The following is a 27904-nucleotide window of genomic DNA, read 5'->3' on the forward strand; positions in this document are numbered from 1 at the left end:
GGAAGTGGGCGGGGCTTCTAGAAAGGCCATGTTTGGGGCCGGAAGTGGGTTGGAGGTGTGGCGGAAGTGGTTGGGGATAGAGGCGAGCGGGAGGGGGCGGTTCCCGTTCCACCTCGGAGCCGGATGTTTGCCGAGCTTTGACAGGCGTGGCAGAGGGAGCAGTGCCCGAGCGCGGTGAGCTGCTGGGCGCGGGGTCTCCCCGGGTGGGGATGGGGAAAGGAAAGGAGCTGGCCAGGTAGTCCGAAGGGATGGGGTCCGGATGGGGAGGACCCGAGCAGATCCGAGGAGGGGAACGGGGGTGGAATTGGACTCAGAGGCCTGGACTTCCTGCAGGGTTTCTGCCCCATTTTGGCGCCTGGAATAAGAGGACTTAACCATTTTCACTGCCTTCTTCCTGTCTTCCCCAGGGCAGAGTCCAGGCCGGATCGCTGTCATCCAGCAAGCTGGCGGGAGGGGGAAATCTCCCATATCTGATCAGGCAAAGCACTAATAACAAGAAATTTGGGGGAAATGTTCCTCCTTACCACTTATTAGGCCACGCTTTCAGTTCAACTTATTTATTTTTTTAAGACGGAGTTTCACTCTTCTTGCCCAGGCTGGAGTCTCCGCTCCCTGCAACCTCCGCCTCCCTGATTCAAGCGATTCTCCTGCCTCAGTCTCCTGAGTAGCTGGGATTACAGGCGTCCGCCATCACGCCCGGCTACTTTTTGTATTTTTAGTAGAGACGGGGTTTCACCATGTTGGCCAGGCTGGTCTTGAACTCCTGACCTCGTGATCCTCCCGCCTCGGCCTCCCAAAGTGCTGGGATTATAGGCGTGAGCCACTGCGCCCGGCCTCAGTTCAACTTTTTTTTTTTTTTTTTTTTTTGAGACGGAGTCTAGCTCTGTTGCCCAGGCTGGAGTGCAATGGCCGGATCTCAGCTCACTGCAAGCCCCGCCTCCCGGGTTCACGCCATTCTCCTGCCTCAGCCTCCCCAGTAGCTGGGAGTACAGGCGCCCGCCACCTCGCCCGGCTAATTTTTTTTGTATTTTAGTAGAGACGGGGTTTCACCGTGTTAGCCAGGATGGTCTCGATCTCCTGAACTCGTGATCCGCCCGTCTCGGCCTCCCAAAGTGCTGGGATTACAGGCTTGAGCCACCGCGCCCGGCCAGTTCAACTTCTTAATTTGTGAAATGGGATAACTGCAATACGTAACCTGGGCTTTGTAAACCGTGAAGCTCTATGCAAACGTAATTGTAGTTGAGAGTTATAATTGCTGCTGTATTGTGGTGGGATTTGCAACTGGGAGGCCGACCCCAACATTGAAAATATTATTTCTTTTTTTTTTTAGACGGAGTCTCACTCTGTCGCCCAGGCTGGAGTGCAGTGGCGTGATCTCGGCTAACTGCAACCTCCACCTTCCAGGTTCAAGCGATTTTTCTGCCTTAGCCTCCCAAGTAGCTGGGACTACAGGCGCACGCCACCATGCCCGGCTGATTTTTGTATTTTTAGTAGAGATGGGGTTTCACCATCTTGGCCAGGCTGGTCTCCAAATCCTGACCTCAGGATCCGCCCGCCTCGGCCTCCCAAAGTGCTGAGATTACAGGTGTGAGCCACTGTGCCCTGCGAGAATATGGTTTCAAGTTGCTATCTATGTTCTGTGTAAAAGAGAATATTAGGGGAGAGGCTTTAGTTTGCTCTTTTGTGGCACCTCTCTGAACCTTGAGAATTGCATGAATGACAGCCACTTAGATAACTGTTGAGGTGATGACCCTCACCAAGAGACCGCTACAGACAGACATGGATTAAAGTCCTGCCTCTGCTCGTAGTATGACCCTCAGCAACTGGCTTATTTTTTTCTGGTCCTTACTTTCTCTTTTTTTTTTTTTGACACGGAGTCTTGCCCTGTAGCCCAGGATGGAGTGCTGTGGCGCGGTATCGGCTCACTGCAACCTCCGTCTCCCGGGTCCTGGTTCAAGCAATTCTCCTGCCTCAGCCTTCTGAGTAACTGAGATTACAGGCACATGCCACCATGCCCAGCTACTTTTTGTATTTTTGTAGAGAAGGGGTTTCACCATGTTGGCCAGGCTAATCTTGAACTCCTGACCTCGTGATCCACCTCAAAGTGCTGGGATTACAGCCGTGAACCACCACGCCCGGCTGGTCCTCTCTTTCCTCACTGTAAAATGGGCTTAGTAGAACATGCCTCATCAGTGCTATTGTGAAGCTGAGTTTATGTCCCCAGTTCATGGTCCTATATAGGCCCTCAACAAGTATGGGTTCCCTTCTTTACTTAGGAGATGAATTAATTGGTTCAGTCATTCAACAAATGATAGCGTCTACTATACGTCAGGTGTTATTCTGAATAGGCCAGAAGTTCTTAAACAGTGATTCTCAGAACGTGTATGAACCTCTTAAAATTGCATACATCTACTAACTTTTCTTAGGGAAAAAGTTCACAAATGTTACCAATTTCGGAAAAGTCTACAGCTTCCCAAAATTGATTGCCTAAGGTGATCCTTAAGTTTTTGTAAAGGTTTACCTGCTGAGAATGGAAAAATTAATCTCAGAGTTGGGTGTATTTTGCAGAGTAGAGCAGGCTTGTGGGTGGCTGGTGTCTTAAACAGGCAGGATACTTCGTTTCTACTACTTGATGTTAGAATTTCCCTGTCCTAGCTTCCTCACCCTCCCACTGAATGGGAGTTTAACTTCCGGGCTCAGAGAAGGTAACAGCTGTGGGTTGGGGGTGGTGGGAGGGGCCAGTCTGACTGGGAGATGGGAACTCCTGGGCTTAGTTATGCTGGGAAAGGAGGTTATGTGGGGGGGTTGAGGGAGGTCACGTCTGGAAGAACTGACAGTATAGAAGAGCAGTCATTGGAAAAGGGGTGAAGTTCAAGTTCAGCTCCCTTTTAGCTGGTGCCCTCCCTCCCTCACACCTACCCCAGCTCCCAGCTGCTCCTTTTTGTTTTTTAGACGGAGTTTCGCTCTTTCACCCAGACTGAAATGAAGTAGCACGATCTCAGCTCACTGCAACCTCCGCCCCCCAGGTTCAAGTGATTCTCCTGCCTCAGCCTCCTGAGTAGCTGGGATTACAGGCACCCACCACCATGCCCCGCTAATTTTTTTTTTTTTTTTTTTTTTTTTTTTGCATTTTTAGTAGAGATGGGGTTTCACTATGTTGGCAAGGCTGGTCTCGAACTCCTGACCTCAGGTGATCCACCCACCTTGGGCTCCCAAAGTGCTAAGATTACAGGCGTGAGCCACTGTGCCTGGCCCCGGCTGCTCCTTCTAATCCTGTTGTTCACTGCAGCACAAAGTATTTCTGAACACTGGAGAATTATATTTTTGGGAGGTGCCATTGCCTCTGCAGAGGAGGAAATTTAGGCCCAAGTAGGAAAAGGACTTGCTCAGCATCTTCGCAGCTCACTGGCTTAGGCAGGATGATAATCCAGCTCTCCATACTACCTCATCATTTCACGGCGTCAGCACCTACTGTGTGCAGAAAGACGTCTGGAGGATAGCTGTAGGTGGGACTGAAGGAGCCCCTGGTCCCTGGCCAGTGACAGGTTGAATAGAAAGGGTGGAGAGAAGGCTCTGGCCTGGAGGGGGTTGCTTTGAGCTGGATTCTGTCTTTATTACCCAGCTGGAGGTCACTATGGGGAGCAGCTCCCACAGCCTCCTGGTTGGACGGCAGGAAGAGCATGTAGATATTGAAGGGTTGAAGTGTTGAAGGCTGAAGGGGAGTGAGGGAGCTGGGCTTTGGTGTCACTCAGAGAAAGGCATTCCTGACTGTGAGGGATCATCCTCTGTGTCTTGGGAAGGGATTATATTTTGGTGGTAACCAGGGGTAGTGGATGAGGGCAGGGGACAGGGAGAGGGAGAGGAAGAAGAGGGTTTTTTGGGGCCGTTTTGGCTGGTTGGGTTTGGCTTGGGAGCTTGAAACAGCGTTACTACTCCATCAGTTTGGTTGCCCTGGTGATAGGGTGGCTGTTGCCAGGCACAGGGAGAGGGCTCACCATCCAGGGCCCTTGGCTGTGATGTGATGTGTGCGGGAGGTTGTCAAGTGGCCTCAGAGCCCAGAGTCTGTGGCTCTGGGATGGCAGCTCTCCCCCTCTTCTTCCTGCCCACTCCCAGGGCTTGTCTGTTCTGCTTATCTGCCCTGCTGATTCTCTGACCATATATGTCAGTTTTGGGGCTCCAGGAATGCAGCTGGACATGGAACAGCCTCTTCCTTGGGGTCAGACTGAATAGATTGAACTGAAAACTCCCCTCCCTCATGTGGAGAGCTTGTGGCAGGAGAGGGAGTTGCTTCCCATTAGGGCTGAGGGCAGAGGTGCCTACCCCCAGGCTGCATGCGGCTGCAGCCTTCTGGCCAGATTCCAGACCTGGAGAAACCCAGCTTGGTGGTCGGCTCTGCCCCGTGCCTGCTGGAGCTGCTGTTCAGCTGCTGGTCACCTCCTCATCTCAGCACTCCGGACACCGCGAGCATCCCCCTTTCCCATCTGTGCCCTCCAATCATTAGGGCAGTCGACTTTTCCACCTTGAAACTGGTGTCAGGAGCACCCCGCAGAGTAAGAGTGGGCTTGGACGCCCCTAGGAGCCTGCAGACTGTTTGCGATGACTGGCAGGCACTTCCACATCCCCTGCTGCTAGTTCCTGTCCTGGAACAAACCCAGCTGTGCCCCGCAGCCATAGCCCCCCCGCTTTTTTTTTTTTTTTTTTGAGATGGAGTCTTGCTGTGTCGCCCAGGCTGGAGTGCAATGGTGCGATCTCTGGTCACTGCAACCTCTGCCTCCCGGGTTCAAGTGATTCTCCTGCCTCGACTTCCTGAGTAGTTGGGATTACAGGTGCCTGCCACCATGCTCGGCTAGTTTTTGTATTTTTAGTAGAGACGGGGTTTCACCATGCTGGCCAGGCTAGTCTTGAACTCCTGACCTCAGGCAAGACTACCTCAGGTAGTCTTGATCCTCCCGCCTCGATCTCCCAAAGTGCTGGGATTACAGGCGTGAGCCACCGTGCCCGGCCAGTCATAGCCTTTTTTTTCTGGGACCCTGTAGTCTTTGGCTCCCTCCTCCCCTCTGGGCCAGGAATGAGGGATGGAGTGGCCAGGACCATAGGTGACCTTTTTCAGGTGTGGGATGGGTTTAGACACCCTATGTTCCTTAGTTGTTTTTTTTTTTTTTTTTGAGACGGAGTCTCGCTCTGCCGCCCAGGCTGGAGTGCAATGGCCGGATCTCAGCTCACTGCAAGCTCCGCCTCCCGGGTTCACGCCATTCTCCTGCCTCAGCCTCCCGAGTAGTTGGGACTACAGGCGCCCGCCACCTCGCCCAGCTAATTTTTTTTTTTTTGTATTTTTAGTAGAGACGGGGTTTCACCGTGTTAGCCAGGATGGTCTCGATCTCCTGACCTCGTGATCCGCCCGTCTCGGCCTCCCAAAGTGCTGGGATTACAGGCTTGGGCCACCGCGCCCGGCCTTCTTTTTTCTTTTTCTTCCTCTTTTTTTTTTTTTTTTTTTTTTTGAGATGGAGTTTCACTCTTGTTGCCCAGGCTGGAGTGCATTTGACACAATCTTAGCTCACTGCAACCTCTGCCTCCTGGGTTCAAGTGATTCTCCTGCCTCAGCCTCCCGAGTAGCTGGGACTGCAGGCGCCTGCCACCACGCCCGGCTATTTTTTTGTATTTTTAGTAGAGATGGGGTTTCACCATGTTAGCCAGGATGGTCTCGATCTCCTGACCTCAGGTGATCCTCCTGCCTTAGCCTCCTAAAGTGCTGGGATTACAGGCGTGAGCCACGGTGCCCAGTATGTTCCTTAGATTCTTACAACATTTCTACCCCTGTAACTGCTGGAGCCTGGGAGGCTTCTGTGTCCAGGTCTTCTGAGGAGAGAGGCATGGACCTCTGCCCTCTGCAGCTGGGACTGCATCACCGAGCCAGCTGGGTGGCAGGCAGCACAGGACCTGGCACAGCTCTTCCTTCCCCAGCTGCAGGACCTGGAGGGAGGCGCCGAGCTGTGCCATCCTCTGCCCCAGCTGCCTTTTCTGGCAACATGCATGAGCCACAGAGCCAGGAGAACCCAGAGCTACATGGAGCTCTTGGCGGGGATGAGGAGTGTTGAGGAATAGGGACAGGGAGCCTGGGAGAGGGAAGGGTGGGGGCAGGAGGGCATGTGGTGGAGGTCGCAGAAGGTGAAAATAGCAGGTCACTGACCTGCCACCTGTCCTCCTCTCTCCCAGGTTTCTCTTAAGGTTCTGCAGGGCAAGACTGTCGGGGACAGGCTTGGCCATGGATCCGCTGTCAGAGCTGCAGGATGATCTGACCTTGGATGACACCAGCGAGGCTCTGAACCAGCTGAAGCTGGCCTCCATCGATGAGAAGAACTGGCCCTCGGATGAAATGCCTGACTTCCCCAAGTCAGGTGGGCTGTATCTGATCTCAGGCAGCTACAGGCGCTTTAGAGGGGGATGTACCACTACTGCTGAAGGGAGACGCCAGGAGGGCAGGAGGGCGCAGACCAGTCCCAGGTTTGGGCTGGGAGCACAGGCCTTACTGGGGGAAGGGCCAAACAGCATGCCTCTGGGGCAGAGCATGGTGCCAGCCCCCTGGCTTGTCCCCTGACCCTGCTGTGTTCCTCAGATGACTCCAAAAGCAGCTCCCCGGAACCTGTCACACACCTGAAGTGGGATGACCCGTACTATGACATCGCCCGGCACCAGATCGTGGAGGTGGCAGGTGAGCGCACCCAGCACTGTTTTCCTAACCCTCAGAGGTCCTGGCCTCAGGAAGTCAGCCCCTCCCACCACAGGGGACGAGCCTCCCTGCAGTCTGAGCCCTGGCCCTGGACATGCATCGTTCTTTAAAAGCGCAGACTCCTCATTGCCATTTAATGTGCTCACCTGCAGCCACCTCCTGACCTATGGCCCCGTTGTCTCCACTTGCAGGGGGCATGTGGGGAGCCATGTGGCCTAGTGGCTTTGAAGTCAGAAAGCCCTGGGTTTGATCTCCAGCTCTGCTGTCTGAACTCTCATTTCTTCCTTGTGGGTTACAATAATGAATGCATGTCAGGGCCTAGCCTGGAGCCAGAACATAGTTGGCCTTGAATAAGTGGCCTTCCCTTCCCCTCATTCTATTCCCCTCCTACCCCTCCACCCTAATGTTGGCTTTTCCATCCCATCAGTTACTGGGGAGGATGGAGAGTGCCAGTCCTTCCTGGGAAGTCTGGAATGGGCAGAGCCTCTTTCCAGAAGTGGGGAGGCCACATTCTCCCTGGAGAGTCAGGTTCCTGGCAGATGTGCTGCCCTGCTGAGAATGGGTGTGGAGCCCTGCTTAGGTCTCTGTCTCAGGGAGCTCCCTCCCTCCTGTTCATAAGGGGGGACCCAGAAGAAACCAGGAGCAGGGGAGTCAGGCTGATGAGGTGGTTGCTGCCCTTAGGGCCCCACTTTAGAAGGAGCAGCTGGAATCTAGGATCCTTTGTCTTTTCCCTGACATTTGTCCGTCCTCGCTGGTGAGGCCAGGCATTCATAAGCAGGGGGCGGCATGGCCCTGCTCTGAGGCATTGGCGTGGGCAAGGAGAACCTGGCGGACAGTGGCCCTGGAAGAAACCTGTCCGGCCATGGGGGTGCTGGGCTTGGAGAGGGAAGGGGCAGTTGAGAGGATTGCCCCGAAGGTCAAAGGTGTTTCCATGGCGTTTGTATTCCTGGTGCCTGCCCTGGTCTGGGTTGAGGGCCTTGGCTCTGGCCTCACTCGCCCCCTGCAGAAGGCAGGCTGAGGGTTTTTTCCCCGGTCTGGTCCTGAATTGGGCACAGGAGAGTCACCCTGAGGGTTCTGAACTTGACTGGAATCTGGGGGGTACCTGATGTGAAGGAGTTTCTGTCCTGACATCATCCTGGCCTGTGTGGTCAAGGCAGAGCTGGGGGAACCTGCCTCTCCCCGCCTCCATGGGTGACACCTCCTTCCCCACATCCCCCGCACAGAGCTGCAATTCGTTTCTATTTCCCCAGACTGCGATGAGCCTGAGGGGGCCCAGCCAGGTAGGTGTCCGTCCTGGCTGTCTGTGCTTGGCCTCTCTGGGCTGCGACCTCTGGGGTTGTGGATCAGGAAGGGCTGTCGGTGGAGGCCAGATGGGGCTAGCTTAATTGCAGCCCTGCCCTGGGGAGCTGGGAGCTGGTGCTGCCTGGGAGTCGGAAATAGCAGAAGATTTACAGGAGATAGGATGGGGGTGGGGTAGGCTGGGTGGGGACACCCCAGACCCCAAAGGGAAAGGAGGGTCTGGTCTTGGGCAATGGCCTCTGAGTGGTGGCTCAGGGACCTTCTGGGTGATGGTGTCCCCATGGATGTGCCTCCCTGATTGCTGAGAGGAGGCTGGATTGGCATCACCAGGCACTCATTTGATGAGACCGTGGAGATGTCCGGGAGAAGCCCTTGTAGGAAGGGAGGGTGGGTTGTAGCCTCAGCTCCCCTGCAGCCCCTGATCTCCCTGCTGGGAATGGTTGTCATGCCCCAGGGTCAGATTTGACTCAGTCCCAGTGGGTTCTTTCCAGTGGTGTGCTGGTAAATGGCTCTCTGGAGAGGGGAAAAAAGGCCATGATTTGTAGCGTTTGCAGCTTCTGCCTCGCAGATCTCTAGCTACCAATGTGACGTCAACTGGCTTGCAAAATTCCTGACAATTGAACAGCTTAACAAATGTGTGAGCTGGCTGTAGCATGTGACTGGCTCCGTTAGCCCAGCCCTACCTCCCAGGTTCCAGGCCTGCTGGTCTGGTTGTGGGTGGGGCTGGTTTGAGGGGGCCCAGAATGCCTGGGGAGACCTGTTGCTGATTAACTCCAGGGCCACCCTGGGAGAGTTCCTGATTGGTATCTGGGGAACGCAGAGGCCTCCTTCTCAGGCGGCTTGTCTCTCCCTGGTGCTTTGCACAAATGCTGCCCCTCCCTCATTGAGTCTTCTCCCCAGTGCCCTGGAGACACTAGAGCTGTCAGCTCCTTTGTCTTTAAAGCTCCTGGGCAGGGCCGGGCCTTTGCTCAAGCCTGTAGTCCCAGCACTTTGGGAAGCCAAGGCGGGTGGATCACGAGGTCAGGTGTTCGAGACCAGCCTGGCCAACATAGTGAAACCCCGTCTCTACTAAAAATACAAAAAAAAAAAAAAAAGAAAAAAAAAATTAGCTGGGTGTGGTGGTGGGCGCCTGTAATCCCAGCTACTTGGGAGGCTGAGGTAGGAGACTCACTTGAAGCTGGGAGGCGGAGGGTGCAGTGAGCCAAGATCGCACCACTGCACTCCAGCCTGGGCGACAGAGCAAGACTCCGTCTCAAAAAAATAGTAAAAAGCTCCTGGGCAGAAGTTGGCTCTGATCTGAGATTAGGACGGGGAGTTTTGAACTTCTTTCCATGTGCTCCTTGTAGCAGCAGCTGCCCTGCCTGCTGGCAAATACTAAGCTACCCAAGGACTTGGGCATTGGGACCCACTCCAGGAAGCCGGAGGGCAGGAGCTAGACCTAGTGTTGCCCATCCCCTCATTCCTCGACTATCTGGGAGTCTCACCATCTGACCGACCCCCTTTTTGTCCACATCTTCATCCTGGCTTCATTCAGTGTGCATTCACGGAACCCTGAAACAACACTTTGGGAGGCCGAGGTGGGTGGATCACTTGAGGCCAGGACTTGGAGACCAGCCAGGCCAACATGGTGAAATCCCGTCTTCTACTAAAAACACAAAAAATAAAACTAGCTGGCATGGTGGTGGGTGCCTGTAAACCCACCTACTCAGGAGGCTGAGGCAGGAGAATCACTTGAAGGTAGAGGTGGAGTTTGCAGTGAGCAAGATTACGCCACTGTATTCCAGCCTGGGCGACAAAAAAAAGAACCCTGAAAGGAGACTTGTAGTCTGCATTAGGGATTGAGTAAGGAAAAACACACCTCCCCTCCTTCAAGAAGCTAACAGCCAGCTGAGCGTGGTGGCTCAGTAATCTGGAAGGCGAGGTGAGAGGATTGCTTGAGGCCAGGAGTTTAAGGCCAGCCTGGGCAACATAGTGAAACCCTATCTCTACAAAAATAATAAAAAATTAGCCAGGTGTGGTAGCCTGTGCCTGTAGTCCCAGCTACTTGGGAGGCTGAGGTGGGAGGACCCTTTCAGCCCAGGAGTTGGAGGCTGCAGCCAGCTATGATTGCACCACTGCACTCCAGCCTGGGTGATAGAGCAAGATCCTGGCTCAAAAAAAAAAAAAAAAAAAAAAAAATTACAGTCTAGTGAAGTGGTTCTTAAAACTGCTCACAGTCCACTTTGCAACTATGAAACGTATCCCCAGGATGGGGGGGATCTCTTTGACTGAAAAAAAGAAGTGTGGCCGGGTATGGTGGCTCACACCTGTAATCCCAGCACTTTGGGAGGCCAAGGCTGGCGGATCACGAGGTCAGGAGTTCGAGACCAGCCTGATGAATACGGAGAAACCCTGTCTCTACTAAAAATACATTAGTTGGGTGTGGTGGCGCATGCCTGTAATCTCAGCTACTCAGGAGGCTGAGGCAGGAGAATCGCTTGAACCGAGGAGGTAGAGGTTGCAGTGAGCTGAGATCATGCCACTTCACTTCAGCCTGGGTGACAGAGCGAGACTGTCTCACAAAAAAAAAAAAATACACATGCTTGTAATATTTGTCATATAACATCATAGAGGTGCTGTGTCTGCTGAGTGCATTGGTGGAGCCCTGGTTGAGAACCCACAGCTTCCCACTTACAGAGTGCTGTGGCCAGCGGAGAGGAGGCACCACGGGCCTCCAGCCCTCCCCACAACAGCTTCCCTAACCAGTTGCTACCTCTTAAATTTTAGAGCCAGGGGACTCACAGACTTTCTGCCCTGGCTGAATCCTCAAATCTGCCAGCCAGTGAGGCCTCCCTTGCTGCCGGTGCAGGTGTGAGAAATGGGGACTCACGGGCTGGAAGGAAAGATTCTTTTGGTATCCCTCATGGTCCTGGAGCATTTCCCCCATATCCTGGGCATTTTCTCTGCTTAGAAAGAGGTAGGCAGATGAGGCCCCTCTCCCCAGGCTGGTGGTAGGCATCTCAGGGGTTTCTGAAGCTGCAGACTGTAGTGAGGCTGGGCTTGCCGGTCTAATCCTTTGGCCCTGGCCCCTGCCAGTCTGCTTTTCCTTCCACTGTCAGAGCCAGTGGGAAGTGAATCAGAGTAGGTACATAGCCCCAGAGCCACCCCCAGCTGGCCTCCGGGATCTCAGCCCCTCAGGATCTAGGCTGGGGTATGAAAGAGAGCAGGTGCCACCTGGTCCTTTAAAACAGACCTTCCAGGATGGAGCTGCACCTCCTCTGCAGACAGGCTAGTAGAGGATTCTCTGCTTGCAAATCTGGAGATGTTCTGTCCTGAGCTTTGGGAAACTCACTGTTTGAAGCAGTCTGACCCATAACCAAAGCATAATCAAGAACAAACATAGAGGCCAGGTGCTGTGACTCATGCCTATAATCCCAGTACTTTGGGAGGCTGAGGTGTGCGGATCATCTGAGGTCAGGAGTTGGACATCAGCCTGGCTAACATGATGAAACCCTGTCTCTACTAAAAATACAAAAATTAAGGCTGGGCGTGGTGGCTTATGCCTGTAATCCCAGCACTTTGGAAGGCTGAGGCGGGCGGATCACCTGAGGTCGGGAGTTCGAGACCAGCCTGACCAACATGGTGAAACCCCATCTCTACTAAAAATACAAAAATTAGCCGGCGTGGTGGGGCATGCCTGTCAGCTCAGCTACTCAGGAGGCTGAGGCAGGATAATCACTTGAACCCAGGAGGCGGAGGTTGTAGTGAGCCGAGATCACGCCATTGCACTCTAGCCTGGGTAACAAGAGCGAAACTCCATCTCAAAAAAAAAAAAATTAGCCAGGTGTGCTGGCATCCACCTGTAGTCCCTGCTACTTGGAAGGCTGAGGCAGGAGAATCTCTTGAACTCAGGAGGTGGTGGTTGCAGTGAGCACAGATCACTCCACGACACTCCAGCCTGGATGATAGAGACCCCATCTCAAAAAAAAAAAAAAAAAGAAAGAAAAAGAAAAACACAGAAATAAAACTAGAACCAGGCATCCCATAGTTTAATGGTGACCTGTGATTTTGTGCAGGCTACCAAAACGTATTGAATACCTGCCACGTGCCGGATCCTGGAACAGTACTGGAGACTGCAGGTGCCGTGGTATGCAGCTGTAATCCCAGCTACTGGAAAGCTGAGGGCGGAGTTCAAGACTAGCCTGGGCAACATAGAAAGATCCTGTTTCAAAAAAAATTGTTTTTAATTAAGCAGGTGGGATGGCATGTGCCTGTAGTCCTGGCTATTCAGGATGTGGGAGGCTAAAGCAGGAGGATTGTTTGAGCCCAGGAGTTCAAGGCTGTAGTGAGCTACGATTGTGCCACTGCACTCCAGCCTGGGCGACAGAGCGAGACCCTGTCTCTTAAAAAAAAAAAAAAAAATCACAGCTTGCCAGGAGTAAAAAAAGAAAAAGAACAAAGACAATGAGACACAGCCTCTGTCTTTGAGCTGCTCACAAGCCTGTCAGGGAGACAGGTACATAAACAATTCTACAGGAGAGCGAAGGGTCAAGACAGTGATGGGGGATGGTTTATGCTGGGAACCATGAAAAGGGGCAGCTACCCTGTCTGGGGAAAGAGGGCATGGACACAGGTTTCCAGGAGGCGATTATGCCTGCATTGAGTCTTAAGGGTTGGTGGGGGCCCTAGAATATCTTAATGAGAAAGGATAGAATGCTTAGAAATCTACAGAAGTCAATCAGCCAGTGTCGTCCGTAATTCTAGTAATAAGCTGGGTGCAGTGGTGCACACCTGTAGTCTCAGCTACTTGGGAAGGTGAGAGGATCACCTAAAGCCAGGAGTTCAAGAACAGCCTGGGCAACACAATGAAACCCCCATCTCTTTCATTTATTTATTTATTTATTTATTTTGAGATGGAGTCTTGCTCTGTCGCCCAGGCTGGAGTGCAGCGGTGCAATCTTGGCTCACTGCAAGCTCCGCCTCCCAGGTTCACGCCATTTTCCTGCCTCAGCCTCCCTAGTAGCTGGGATTACAGGCGCCCACCACCACGCCCGGCTAATTTTTTGTGTTTTTATTAGAGACAGGGTTTCACCGTGTTAGCCAGGATGGTCTCAATCTCCTGACCTTGTGATCCGCCCACCTTGGCCTCCCAAAGTGCTGGGATTACAGGCGTGAGCCACCACCCCTGGCCAAGACCATCATCTCTTAAAAAAAATTATAGTAATAAAATCAGAAAGCGATTGTCAGTGGTCAGAAATGAGACATGACTGTTAAGTAATCAGACTGATTTCCTCAGTGGCCTCAAACATGCTGAGAAGGTAACTTCAAGAGGCTTTCCAAATACACACTGCTCATGGGGGTGCTTATGGAAAAGTGTAGACTTATGACTATTTGGCAAGATCATGAATGCGTTAGTGAGCATTTTTTAAAAATTGAGGTAAGAGCTGGACACGGTGGCTCATGCCTGTAATCCCATCGCTTTGGGAGGCCGAGGCGGGTGGATCACGAGGTCAGGAGTTTGAGACCAGCTTGGCCAACATGGTGACACTCCGTCTCTACTAAAAATACAAATATTAGCCAGGCACGGTGGCAGGCGCCTGTAATCCCAGCTACTCAGGAAGCTGAGTCAGGAGAATCGCTTGAACCTGGGAGGCGGAGGTTGCAGTGAGCCGAGACTGTGCCACTGCATTCCAGCCTGGGTGACATAGCGAGACTCCATCTAAAAAAAAAAAAAAAAAAAAAAAAAATTGAGATAAGAGTCACATAACAAAATTCATCAGTTTGCAGTGTACATTTCAGTGGTATAATACTTAGTGCATAATGTCATACAGTTATCACCTCCATCTAATCCCAAAACATTTTCACCACCCGTACTCATACCACGCTGTACCCACCAAGCGACCTGTCCTCATTCCCCCTCCTCCCAGCACCTGGAAACCAATACTTTGCTTCCTGTCTCTATGCACGTACCTATCTAGATGCCTCATGTAACTGGAATCATAGAGTTGGTGGCCTTTTGTGACCAGCTTTCACTTGGCATAGTGTTTTGGAGGTTCATTCACATGGTAGCATGTATCAGTACTTCATTCCTTTTTATGGCCAAACAGTATGCCATTGCATGGATTAACTACATTGTTTATCCGCTGAGGGATATTTGGGTTGTCTGCACCAGGCATGACTTTTTTTTTTTTTTTTGAGACACTCTTGCTCTGTCACCCAGGCTGGAGTACAGTGGCGCCAGCTCAGCTCACTGCAACCTCTGCCTCCCAGGTTCAAGCAATTTTCCTGCCTCAGCCTCCCGAGGAGCTGGGACTACAGGCGTGCACCACCACACCCAGCTAATTTTTGTATTTTTAGTAGAGATGCGGTTTCACCATGTTGGCCGGGCTGGTCTCGTAATTCCTGACCTCAGGTGATCCCCCTGGTTTGGCCTCCCAAAGTACTGGGATTGCAGGCGTGAACCACTGCCCCTGGCCGGCATGACTTTTTAAAAAGTGATGTTGGCTGGGTGCGGTGGCTCACGTCTGTAAGCCGAGCACTTTGGGAGGCTGAGGTAGGAGGAGGCCAGGAGCTCAAGACCCAGCCTGGGCAAGATAGTGAGATCTGTCTCTACAAAAAAATTTTAAAATTTCACCAGGTATGGTGGTGCTCACCTATAGTCCTGGCTGCTTGGGAGGCTGAAGTAGGAGGCTCTCTGGAGCCCAGGAGATTGAGACTACAGCGAGCCGTGATTGCGCCACTACATTCCAGACTGGGTGAAAGAACAAGACCCCATCACAAAAAAAAAAAATCACTTTTTTTTTTTTTTTAAATACCCCAGCTCAGTAACCCTGAAAGCAAGCTGTCTGTGTCTTCAATGGCACACCCTTGAGTGCAGGAGGCTGCCCAGAGGTCTGTGTGCGTGGGCGCTCTGGCCCCTGTGGTAACTGGCTCAGCTCAGCACGCCTGGCCCCTTTAAGTTCCTCACCCCACTTCTTTTGGTTCCCCTTCAACCCACTGCGCTCCGTCTTTCTCCATACCTAGGAGATGACAAGTATGGGCGGAAGATCATTGTGTTTAGTGCCTGTCGAATGCCCCCCAGCCACCAGCTGGACCACAGCAAGCTCCTGGGGTGAGTACCTGCTGGGAAGTGCGTTGGGGCTTTGCCCAGATCCCCAGTGTAGCCTAATGCCACGTTCTTTACTTTCCCTCCCTGCCTGTGGGTGCTAGACCACCTGCCTTAATGCCTCCCCTCTTCTCATGAAGGAGCTGGTTAATATTTAGGGGAGAGCACTGGACGAGGAGTCAGACCTAGTTTCTAGTTATTGAAGCTGGGTGATCTTGGGAAGCATCTTTAAGCCTTGCTTTCCTCACCTTTCAAAAGGGATAATAATACAAGCCTCTTTCCTTACAGGAGAAACAGCATATGAAAAGGAAGGACTTTTGTCCAGATGTGAGGATTGACTATTATAATCCTGTGGTGTTTCTGAGATGGATGCAGTTGTTTATCATTTATAAGAATCATTAGTGTTGTCTTATTTTGTGCCTTTAGTGTCAGTGGTTTCTGTACCAATGTGGGTTCTGCGAGCCAAACATACGTAATAACTCTGGCCGGTCCAGACACGTCCTGACTCAGGGCTGAAGACTGGTTGAATGCCGAGGCTTGAAAGACCCGTTTATGGTTGAGCCAGCTCTGGGCTCACAAGCGAGCAAACTTACCTCCTGCTGTTGTCCTCGGGGTGTGTAGTAGAGTGAGACCATCTTGCCCTGCTTTCTGTTTTCTATTGGTAAATTTTAGAAAGATGCACTCCTTTCCTGACCAGATTGAAGCACTCTGAAATGTAAAATTCTGGCACTGTCCCAAGCCGCTCTTTGAGATCCTGGATGATTGCGTGCGAGCAGGAGGAAGTGTGAGCTGAGGGACAGACCCAGGGGGCAGCGGGAGAAGGGGAAGGGCCTGAATTGGGAGTCTCAGCCAGTCCTGGCAAGCCAGGGCCACAAGCTGGGTCTTCCAGTGCCATCTAGGAATTCTCTCTCTCTAGTCTTCTGAATGCTCTTCCCGCTGCTCCTCACAAGGCAGGCAGAGCCTTGTCCAAGCCCGCCGCGTGGCCCAGCCAGAATGGGCAAGAGCTTGGCCTGGGGCTGGCAGAGGAGGCACATGGCCTTTTCTGTAGTTCTTTCTGTGTCTGATGTACCAGGTGACAGCCTTCTGCCCAGATAATAAGTGAAGTGGGAGGAAGTCCGTGGGTGGGGGTAGAAAGCACCTGGTTTTCAGGAGACAGCTTGCTGGGGAGGCCACGCCCACCCCGGGGCGTCCTTGGCTTCAGGAAGTCCTCGACATCAGCTGCTGCTTGTCCTCCATCACTTCTGTCCTGGTCACAGTCCCTGCTGAGGGCAGCAGGGTGCTTCCATCGTGGAGCACTTTGTCCCGTTTTCAGTCAGATTATCTCAGACGTGGCTCTTCCCAGCTGTCCACCCGGATCCTGGAGGTTGAAATAGAAAGTGCCTGAAGCAGCCAGTCATGGTGGCTCATGCCTGTAATCCCAGCACTTTGGGAGGCCGAGGCAGGCGGATCATGAGGTCAGGAGATCGAGACCAACCTGGCTAACACGGTGAAACCCTGTCTCTACTAAAAATACAGCTGGGCGTGGTGGTGGGTGCCTGAAGTCCCAGCTACTCGGGAGGCTGAGGCAGAATGGTGTGAACCCGGGAGGCGGAGATCGTGCCACTGCACTCCAGCCTGGGTGACAGAGGGAGACTCCATCTCAAAAAAAAAGTGCCTGAAGCTTGGAATCAAATTCAGAAGACACATTCAACTTCAGCTCTGCACCTCCTACTAGCTGCGTGCCTTGGGGCAGGTCTTTTCCAAGCCCTGTAAAAATGAGACTTGTGGCCAGGCGTGGTGGCTCATGCCTATAGTCCAGGCACTTTGGGAGGCTGAGGCGGGAGGATCATGAGGTCAGGAGATCGAGACCAACCTGGCTAACATGGTGAAACCCTGTCTCTACTAAAGATACAAAAATTAGCCAGGCATGATGGTGCAGGCCTGTAATCCCGGCTACTCAGGGTAATCCCAGCTACTCAAGAGGCTGAGGCAGGAGAACTGCTTGACCCCGGGAGGCGGAGGTTGCGGTGAGCCCAGATCGTGCCATTTCACTGCAGCCTGGGTGACAGAGTGAGACTCTGTCTCAAAAAAAAAGAGGCCGGGCATGGTGGCTCATGCCTGTAATCCCAGCACTTTGGGAGGCCGAGACAGGTGGATTATGAGGTCAGGAGATTGAGACCATCCTGGCCAACATGGTGAAACCTCATCTCTACTAAAAACATAAAAATTAGCTGGGCATGGTGGCGTGCGCCTGTAATCCCAGCTACTCAGGAGGCTGAGGCAAAAGGATCGCTTGAACCCGGGAGGTGGAGGTTGCAGTCAGCTGAGATCCCGCCACTGCACTCCAGCTTGGGCGACAGAGCGAGACTTTGTCTCAAAAAAACAAACAAACAGGCCGGGTGCGGTGGCTCAAGCCTGTAATCCCAGCACTTTGGGAGGCCGAGACAGGCGGATCACGAGGTCAGGAGATCGAGACCATCCTGGCTAACACGGTGAAACCCCGTCTCTACCAAAAAATACAAAAAACTAGCCGGGCGAGGTGGCGGCGCTGTAGTCCCAGCTACTCGGGAGGCTGAGGCAGGAGAATGGAGTAAACCCGGGAGGCGGAGCTTGCAGTGAGCTGAGATCCGGCCACTGCACTCCAGCCTGGACGACAGAGCGAGACTCCGTCTCAAAACAAACAAACAAACAAACAAAAAAAGACTTGTGCCCACCTCCCAGGGTTGTTGTGGGCATTAGGTAAGAACACATGACTGGGCATGGTGGCTCACGCCTGTAATCCCAGCACTTTGGGAGGCGAAAGCAGGTGGATCACGAGGTCAGGAGTTCAAGACCAGCCTGACCAACATGGAGAAACCCTGTCTCTACTAAAAATACAAAATTAGCCGGGTGTGGTGGCAGGCACCTGTAATCCCAGCTGCTTAGGAGGCTGAGGCAGGAGAATCACCTGAACCCGGGAGGCGGAGGTTGCAGTGAGCCAAGATCATGCCATTGCACTTCAGCCTGGGCAACAAGAGTAAAACTCCATCTCAAAACAAACAAACAAACAAAAGAATATACATGAAATCCATTGTGTACATTTTTAAAGCATTATAATTTAGAGAGTTTAGAAAAATTTATATAGCCATAAAGAAAAAATATATAGATAACTGTGAAAAATAAAAGGTCTCCCACACACTCACCATCTAGAGAGAAAGTTACTGTTAATATTTTTGTGTAGTAATTTCCTATTTTTTTAATAATGTATATGGAACTGTATAGTCAGTTTGGTATCTTTTTTATTTTTATTTTTTTTGAGACCGAGCCTTGCTCTGTCACCCAGGCTGGAGTGCAGTGGCATGGTATTGGCTCACTGCAACCTCCACCTCCTGAGTTCAAGCGATTCCCCTGCCTCAGCCTCCCGAGTAGCTGGGATTACAGGCGTGTACCACCACACTCAGCTAATTTTTGTATTTTCAGTAGAGAGAGGGTTTCATCATGTTGGCCAGGCTGGTCTTGAACTCCCCACCTCCGGTGATCTGCCCATCTCTGCCTCCCAAATTGCTAGGATTACAGGTGTGAGGCACCACACCCAGCCTGGTTTTGTATCTTACATAACACTTTTTTTCTGAGCATTAAACATTCTTCAAAGATATCTTCTAAAAAACCTTTTATTGACATCTAATATGCCGGCAGAAAAGTGAATACATTATAAGTGTACTGTGTGAATTTTCAAAACTGGAACACATCTGTGTCACTCACACCCTACAAAGGGTATAACCACTGTTCTGACATCTGACTTCACAGATTCATTCTGTCTGCAGAAATGTCCTGTGAGCTGTTCTTTTTTTTTTTTTTTTTTTTTTTTTTTTTTTTTTTTTTTTTTTGAGACGGAGTCTTGCTCTGTCACCCAGGCTGGAGTGCTGTGGCCGGATCTCAGCTCACTGCAAGCTCCGCCTCCCGGGTTCCCGCCATTCTCCTGCCTCAGCCTCCCGAGTAGCTGGGACTACAGGCGCCCGCCACCTCGCCCGGCTAGTTTTTTGTATTTTTTTTTTTTTTTTAGTAGAGACAGGGTTTCACCGTGTTAGCCAGGATGGTCTTGATCTCCTGACCTTGTGATCCGCCCGTCTTGGCCTCCCAAAGTGCTGGGATTACAGGCTTGAGCCACCGCGCCCGGCCCGAGCTGTTCTATGTATGGTTGTCACGTGGTTGATTTAACCAATTCCCTGCTGTTGCAGTTAGCTTGACACTAGATTTTTTTTCCCCCATCGTAAAATGGGCCATGAAGAACAGCCTTCTACAAAAATGTTTCTGTTCATCTCGGATTCTTTCCTTAGGACAAACTCCCAGACATATTTTTACAGGGTCAGAGAGTATGAGCATTTTATAGCTTCTGATAAACATCACTTTATTTCCCTATAAAAGGCCATAACCTCCGTCAGTGGATGAGAGTATCTGTTTTCACTACAATCTTTACTATTTTTGTAGTTGCAAAATGCAATCTCTTTATGCTACAGCTCTTTGTAAACTGCAGTGCTCAGTGTGGAGAAGCGGTAAATGACCACGTACTGGGGATCCCAGCATCAGCCACCCCACGCCTGCCTGTGTTAGCACAGCCTGGCACCCATGGGCCAGTTTTGAGCATACTCTCTCTGGGTTAGGTCAAGCTCTGGCCACTTCACCAGGCTTCTCTCCTTCCCTGCCTCCCCTTGGAAGTCCTTAGCATTCTGTCTGCCTAGCCTCCCAGCCTGGAGTAGTGTCCCTTTGGGAGCCTAGGAGCTGTTTGGCCAACTAGAAAGAGGGCTTTATGGCCAGGCACAGTGGCTCACGCCTGTAATCCCACCACTTTGGGAGGCCAAGGCGGGCGGATCACCTGAAGTCGGGAGTTCTAGACCAGCCTGACCAACATGGAGAAACCCCATCTCTACTGAAAATACAAAATTAGCTGGGTGTGGTGGCGCATGCCTATAATCCCAGCTACTTGGGAGGCTCAGGCAGGAGAATCGCTTGTACCCGGGAGGCGGAGGTTTCGGTGAGCTGAGATTGCGCCACTGCACTCCAGCCTGGGCAACAAGAGTGAAACTCCATCTCAAAAAAAAAAAAAAAGGAAGAGGGCTTTACATGCACCCCCCTCCCTTTCCCCAGTTCTTGTTCATTCCATCCATACCTCTCAGTGTGCTCAACACCAGGTGCGTATATGTTTGTGCTGAGCTCGTAGATAGCATGTTATGAGCATAATAGGGAACCAGAGGAGTTGGGGCTCTTTGGTCCACTAAAGGCCCAGTGACTGGAGCAGGTGACTCTCTGGTCACCCCATCCCCTCTCATGGGCACAGTGTTTTACCACCGGCGCTGGAGTTTGTGTGTAAAAGGCAAAGCTGTCCCGTGGTCAAGAATGCAGGCTTTCAACTGGGTGCAGTGACTCATGCCTATAATCCCCCAGCACTTTGGGAGGCTGAGGCAGGAGGATTACTTGAGGCCAGGAACTCAAGACCAGCCTGGGCAACATAGTGAGACCTGTCTCTACAAAATAAAAACTGAAAAAATGAGCCGGGGATGGTGGCTCACACCTGTGGTTCCTGCTACTCAGGAGGCTGAGGCAGGAGGAAAGCTTAAGCCTGGGAGGTCAAGGCTGCAGTGAGCTGTGATCATGCCACTGTGCCCCAGCCTGGATGACAGTAAGACCTTGTAAAAAAAAAAAAAAAAAAAAAAAAAAAAAAGCAGGCTTTGGTGTTAGACACTTCACTTCCAGGATCTACCACAGGCTGTGTGACCTTGGATCAGCACTTGACCTCTCTGGTCATTGCCTCCATTTGTAGGATGGGGATTACATCAGCCTCAGTTATAAGCAAGGTATGAGATAATGTATGCGAAGTGCTTGGCAGACACTAAAAGCTTAATATTGAGAAATGGTGACTGTCATCATTATTGATTCAGGGAAATCCTGATTCAGGGGAAACGTCATTCCCATTTTCACTGCAGGCCTAGGAGTGCCTGGGTTAGGGTCCTGGTCTCCTGACATCTAGTTCCTGCTCAAGAGTGAGAACTGTTATTATTATTACTATTATTGAGACGGAGTTTCACTCTTGTTGCCCAGGCTGGAGTGCAGTGCCACAATCTCTGCTCACTGAAACCTCCGCCTCCTGGGTTCAAGCGATTCTCCTGCCTCAGCCTCCTGAGTAGTTGGGATTACAGACATGCACCACCATGCTCTGCTAATTTTTGCATTTTTAGTAGAGATGGGGTTTCACCATGTTGGCCAGGCTTGTCTGGAACTCCTGACCTCAGGTGACGCACCCGCCTCGGCCTCCCAAAGTGTTGGGATTACAGGCATGAGCCACAGCGCCCGGCCCGAGAGCTGTTATTATTGTCATTCCTCCCCCCAGCCACTACCCTGGGTCTCCTCCACGGGAACCTGGTGACTGATTATGAGCCAGAACAGACTGTGCTAGGGGCGGGCCGTGGGGAAGGGGCTGTGACATGGCGGGAGACCCCTGGGGCTGCTTTCTGTCTTCACGGGGCCGCCCCTATGCACAGGGCAGGCCTGAGCAGGGCTTTTCCCTGGAAGGTACCTGAAGCACACCCTGGACCAGTATGTGGAGAGCGACTACACGCTGCTGTATCTGCACCACGGCCTGACCAGTGACAACAAGCCCTCCCTCAGCTGGCTCCGTGACGCCTACCGGGAGTTTGACCGCAAGTGGGTTGGGGCATGGGGCCTGCACAGGCAGATCCAGAGGCAGCGGCTCTGCCAGCTTCCGGGCTGCCCTCCACTTGGGCATGAGCTTATTCCAAGGCAGGGGGCGGCGGGGGCTGCCATCTACGTCACCGAAAAGAATCTGCAGTCAGATCACCCTGGGCTTAAAGCCGTTTCTCAGCTTATTCGCACTCTGACCTCTTGTTTTACTTAACCTCTCTGAGCCTCCTGTTTTCTAATCTGTAAAATGGGACAGTGGGAGATGCTGCCTCCCACTCCCAGCAACCACAACCAGGGCGCAGAGGAGGCGGCAGCTCCTCCTTCCCCCTCCCTTCACCCCAGAGGCCAAGTCCAAGGTCTCACCTGCACCAGGAAAGCAGTCAGGAAACGAAGCACCTGGTAGTTCTCCTCGGGCAGCGTCTGGAGGACCTGCAGCGTCTCTGCCACCCTCTGGCTCTCATCAATGTCTATGAGGAAAGGGGGCCCAGCTTACAGGGGCCCTGGGCTGGGCTGGTTCAGGACGCTCTGACGCAGGCTAGAGGGGAGACCCCCCAGCAGTCTTCCCTGGGAGGCACCTAGGCCCGAAAGGCTGCAGCGCACCTGCCCTAAGTCCAGCCCCAGGCCCAGCAGAAGAGAGGGGGACTCTTCTGTAAAATGAGACCCTTACCTCGCATGCTGGCCATGTGTGTTCAAATCAGAACGTATGCACTGAGGCTGGGCGCGGTGGCTCACACCTGTAATCCCAGCACTTTGGGAGGCCGAGGCGGACGGATCACTTGAGGTCAGGAGTTCAAGACCAGCCTGGCCAACATGGTGAAACCTCGTCTCTACTGAATACAAAAATTAGCTAGGTGTAGTGGTGGATGCCTGTAATCCTAGCTACTCAGGAGGCTGAGGCAGGAGAATAGCTTGAATCCGGGAGGTGGAGGCTGCAGTGAGCTGAGATCACACTCCAGCCTGGGTGAAGGAAACTCTGTCTCAAAAAAAAAAAAAAAAAAAAAGTATGCACCAGGACCCTAGCATGGTGCCTGTCCTACCACGCCTGCTCCTGAGTTGTCCCTTCTGCCTCTGCAGGTATAAGAAGAACATCAAGGCCTTGTACATTGTGCATCCGACCATGTTCATCAAAACTCTGCTCATCCTCTTCAAGCCCCTCATCAGGTGAGTGGCCATGGGCAGGGCCGGTGGTCCTGGCTTGCCTGGAACTCTGAAGCCAGGAGGCTGGGCAGCCTGGGGACCACCAGGGGCGGCTGGGCTTCGGTCTGAACTGGGTCGGTGTTGAGGGGACAGTAGAGGCCACCGGAAGGGGTCCCCACAACCCAGGCCCTTTCCTCCACCAACAGCTTCAAGTTCGGGCAGAAGATCTTCTACGTGAATTACCTGAGTGAGCTGAGCGAGCACGTGAAGCTGGAGCAACTGGGGATCCCTCGCCAAGTGCTCAAGTGAGGCGGGTGCGGCGGCCGGGCGCTCGTGAAGCCAGGGTCGCGAGGACGCGTGTCCTGATTCAGAGACCGCATGGGGCTTAGGCAGAGCAAGCCCGTGTCCCGACCTCTCCCAGGTCTTTGCTGCTGTGGAAAGTGGAGTTGTTAATGGAGATCGCATGAGACGATCCTCCTGACCCCGCGTGGTCAATGCTTGATTGAACTGGCAGAGCGACTCCAGAGCCAGGCAGGGCCTGACCCACCTCCCTCTACTCCTGCAGATATGATGACTTCCTCAAATCCACACAGAAGAGCCCCGCGACAGCCCCCAAGCCCATGCCCCCCCGGCCCCCCCTGCCCAACCAGCAGTTTGGAGTCTCGCTGCAGCAGTGAGTATGAAAGGTGGCTAGGCCGTGGCGGCCGGGAGGGGCTGCAGGCCCGGCTCACCAGCCTTGTTCCCGCAGCCTCCAGGAGAAGAATCCAGAGCAGGAGCCCATTCCCATTGTGCTCAGGGAGACTGTTGCCTACTTACAGGCCCACGGTGAGTGCCGGGCCTGCCTCCTCACTAGCCGGGTCTCCCGGCTCCCCTCAGGAAGCTGGGGCAGCTGCTGGGCAGGGCAGAGGGAGGTCCTGCAAGCCTCAACACCCCCACCCAGCCCTGCCTAGAACCCCAAGACAGAGAAGGGGCAGGGAATCCAGCCGGTGCCCAGCGCTTGGAGGCTCACCAGGCCCTAATATTTCCCAGCTCTCACCACCGAGGGCATCTTCCGGAGGTCGGCCAACACCCAAGTGGTCCGGGAAGTGCAGCAGAAGTACAACATGGGTGAGCGGCCCTGGGCTGTGGCAGGGCCATGTGTGTGTGTGACTGGTAGGGGCTTCTCTGCCCTCTGCTGCCCTGTAAATGAGGGTCTCAGAGGCTCTTCCTGCTGGAGGTTTCCGTGGCACTTGGTGTCACGTAAGTCCCCCTTCTGCCAGGCCTGCTGCCTTATCGGTTGGGCTCCCGGGTCCTGGATATAGGCACATTCAGAGGTGAGGAATAACGGTGGGGTGGGCCAGGCCCCACTCGCCCCAGATGGCTGGAACCTGCATTCTCTGGTCACAGAGGAAGAGGGAGGCAGGTGTCAGAGGGGCTTGTGCAGGGTCCAAGGGCAGTCAGGCAGTGCGGCCCGCATTGTCTGCAGATGGGTGCTGCCCTTCAGGCTGCGCCGAGCTTCTCTCACGCTGCCCCCACCCCAGGGCTGCCTGTGGACTTCGACCAGTACAATGAGCTGCACCTGCCAGCAGTCATCCTCAAGACCTTCCTCCGGGAGCTTCCTGAGCCCCTGCTCACCTTTGACCTCTACCCCCATGTGGTGGGCTTCCTCAGTGAGTCCCCCTCTCTTCTGCTGGGCCTGGGGCTGGACTTAGGGCAGGTGCGCTGCAGCCTTTCGGGCCTAGGTGCCTCCCAGGGAAGACTGCTGGGGGGTCTCCCCTCTAGCCTGCGTCAGAGCGTCCTGAACCAGCCCAGCCCAGGGCCCCTGTAAGCTGGGCCCCCTTTCCTCATAGACATTGATGAGAGCCAGAGGGTGGCAGAGACGCTGCAGGTCCTCCAGACGCTGCCCGAGGAGAACTACCAGGTGCTTCGTTTCCTGACTGCTTTCCTGGTGCAGGTGAGACCTTGGACTTGGCCTCTGGGGTGAAGGGAGGGGGAAGGAGGAGCTGCCGCCTCCTCTGCGCCCTGGTTGTGGTTGCTGGGAGTGGGAGGCAGCATCTGTGGCTTTCTGCTGCAGTCCCTGATTCCCTCCACAGGTTTCTGCACACAGTGACCAGAACAAAATGACCAACACTAACCTGGCTGTTGTCTTCGGCCCTAACCTGCTGTGGGCCAAGGATGCAGCCATTACCCTCAAGGCCATTAATCCCATCAACACCTTCACCAAGTTCCTTCTGGATCACCAAGGGGAGCTGTTCCCCAGCCCGGACCCCAGGGGGCTCTGAACCTGGCCCCTGCCCCACCAGACCCTTTTCTGGTAGCCCAGGTTTGGACTCTTCCCCCTGGCATCAGGGGCCATGAAGCCCCCTGGAGAGAGATGCTGGAGCCGCCCATCAGGCATGCCCTCCCCCACCTCTGTCCAGCCCGCCTCACGGCCCTGGCGGCCTCGCTGTTACCAGAAGACGTTTTTCTTCGCCTTACACTTCTCACTGCCTCTCTGGACACCTGGCTTTTGCTGGGCTCTCCAGAGCTGGGCTTGGCTCTTCTAACTGGAGAAGGACTGAGCCCCAGTAACCCTTTTCCTGCTTTTTCTGCCTCTGTTTCCCTGGCAACTGTGGATGAATCAAATCACTGCCGGCTGGGCTGGTAGCAGGGGCCGCTCCTCCCCTCTGGATTGCTGGGAATGAGCAGCTGAGCTCCTTGGTGTGGACACCGCCCCAAGCTGAGGTGCCTCCCTGTCTGGTAGGCTGCCCTGCTTTGCAGAAGTCCCACTGCATGAAGGCCTGAGTGCAGGCACCCTTGCTCCTATACTGCCCCCAGCAGCTCAGTCTGGGGTATTTCCCCTGCTGAGGAGTGACAGGGCTGGAGCCTGTGTCTGCTTTCTGCCTCCTTCTCTTCCACACATCCTGGGTCAGCCTTTCCCAAGTGATATTGCCCCTGGGGTGTCCTAACCCCTTGGTTCTGCTGGAACTGGTAGCTTGGATGACAGTGCTCAGAGTCCCAGCATCCACTTGAAACCTCCCTCTCCACCTTCCCGCCCCTGAGAGCTACAGTGTGCGGTGGGATCAGTGACTGGCCGGGTCAGCCTCTCCCCTCCTGGCCTCCTTTCCCACACGGGCAGATCATCAGCCTTCAGGTTCTTGTGGACCTGTCTGTTGTGGAGTCACACTGGCCCCTGCCCCGGCCAGAGGTGACTCAGTGCCTTAGGATCTCTGTGGCTCCTTCCTCCAGCTGGGGGACTCTTAAAGGGGCTGGGGTAGAGGCTGTGAGTGCCCATAGGAGGGGCAGAGATTGTGCTGATAGATCAGCCCAGATAGGTGGGTTCTAGCAATTTCCCCAGGAGATTAATGGGCTCTAGGGCCCCCCACTTTTTTTTTCTGAGATGGAGTCTCACTCTGTTGCCAGGCTGGAGTGCAGTGGCGCAATCTTGGCACACCTCTGCTTTCCCGGTTCAAGCGATTCTCCTGCCTCAGCCTCCTGAATAGCTGGGATTACAGGTGCACGCCACCATGCCTGGCTAATTTTTGTATTTTTAGTAGAGACAGGGTTTGACCATGTTGTCCAGGATGGTCTCGATCTCCTGACCTCGTGATCCACCCACTTCAGCCTCCCAAAGTGCTGGGATTACAGGTGTGAGCCACCGTACCTGGCCAGCCCTGTTGTCTTTCAAAGAACCTCGACCCCAATGATGGCTGATCTCTCACTCCCACTGTCTCAAAGAATTACACTCCTTCCTGGGGACTCCTGTTCCCGCAGTCTTGTCCTTGAGGAGTACAGGGAAGTACCTGCAGTGACCCTGCCCCCACGATCTTGGCCAGGCAGGACAATTCCAGAGCCCATACTGTGGGAATCCTCACTGACCAGCCCAGCCCCATCCACAAACCAGGCTGGGCCTGGGTGTAACTTCGCTGGGCTCTCCCAAGACCATCGGCAGTGCATTCAGCCCCCTGGGGCCTGGGCTTTTGCTGGTTCTCCATCAGTCCCTTGGTCTCTAGCCTCATCCAGGGCTGCTCTGCTCTCCGCCCTCCTTTGTGTATCAAGTGTCACTCACAGCCCCATTCACTGGGGAGCCTTTCGGATCTATTTGGTCTTTCTCATGCCCCCACTGGTCTGTACCCCAGGGAAGGGGCGCTTGTACTGTGAATCCAGTGTTCACATTCACACTTAATGACTTCCTTGGCACCAATCATGTATTTCACCATTTGCACTTTTTGTATTTCAATAAAAATGGAGATGCAAAACGGCCCATCTGGATGTCGGGGAAATGAGTGGGGCGTGGAGGTTGGGAACTGGATGGGAAGTGTGGTGCGGTGGAGAAAAAGGAACAGATGGGGCTTCAGGAAGTCCCCTCCCCAGTCCGTCTGCCGCTTCCTCATCTTGTGCACTCGAGTGGTGATGAGGGCAGCTTCCTGACCAGCTTCTAGGCATGGAGGAGTCCACGGCCACCTTCCTGTTGTTTGTACCCCCAGCATTCCAGTGGGCCACCATGTGCTGCATCCTATGACCAGGGCCTCTCTTCTTTTCCCAACTGGAATGTACCAGAAGTTTGAAGGGAGCTTAATCTAAGGCAAGCAGGGGGAAGAAAAGTGGTGGGGACGGTGGTGGACAATGGTGTGGGATCTGGAGTCACACAAGAGTTTAAGTCCTCATTCCCTCACGTGCCAGCTCTCACTGCTAAGTCATGACTGGCTCACCACCCCTGTGGCTGCTGCTTCATCAGAGGACGGTTCCTTTGAGGTTTAGAAATAATGCAGACACCCCAGGCACATGGCTCACACCTGTAAATCCACCACTTTGGGAGGCAAAGACAGGAGGATTGCTTGAGCCCAGGAATTAGAGACTAGCCTGGACACAGATCTCACATAGTAAGATCCTGTTTCTACCAAAAAAATACATATATATATATTAGCCAAGCGTGCTGGCACATGCCTGTGGTTCCAGCTACTGAGGCGGCTGAAGTGGGAGGATTGCTTGAGCCCTGGAGGTCAAGGCTGCAGTGAGCCATGATTGCACCACTGCACTCCAGC

The 27904-nt window shown here is 53.4% G+C and overlaps 1 protein-coding gene across 1 annotated transcript; it reads left to right on the top strand.

The window, feature by feature from the left end:
- Positions 1–53: 53 nt before the first annotated feature.
- On the top strand, positions 54–27123 carry LOC105471669 (Rho GTPase activating protein 1). Its single transcript, XM_011724319.2, has 13 exons — positions 54–174; positions 6214–6395; positions 6614–6709; positions 15029–15116; positions 21636–21767; positions 22839–22925; positions 23108–23206; positions 23467–23574; positions 23650–23726; positions 23931–24008; positions 24422–24550; positions 24731–24834; positions 24974–27123. The coding sequence occupies exons 2-13, from the start codon at positions 6263–6265 to the stop codon at positions 25160–25162; spliced, it is 1320 nt and encodes a 439-aa protein (XP_011722621.1). The 5' UTR covers positions 54–174; positions 6214–6262; the 3' UTR covers positions 25163–27123.
- Positions 27124–27904: the final 781 nt, after the last annotated feature.

This window comes from Macaca nemestrina, chromosome 12 (genome assembly GCF_043159975.1).
Source record: "Macaca nemestrina isolate mMacNem1 chromosome 12, mMacNem.hap1, whole genome shotgun sequence".
NCBI classification, from domain to species: Eukaryota; Metazoa; Chordata; class Mammalia; order Primates; family Cercopithecidae; genus Macaca; species Macaca nemestrina.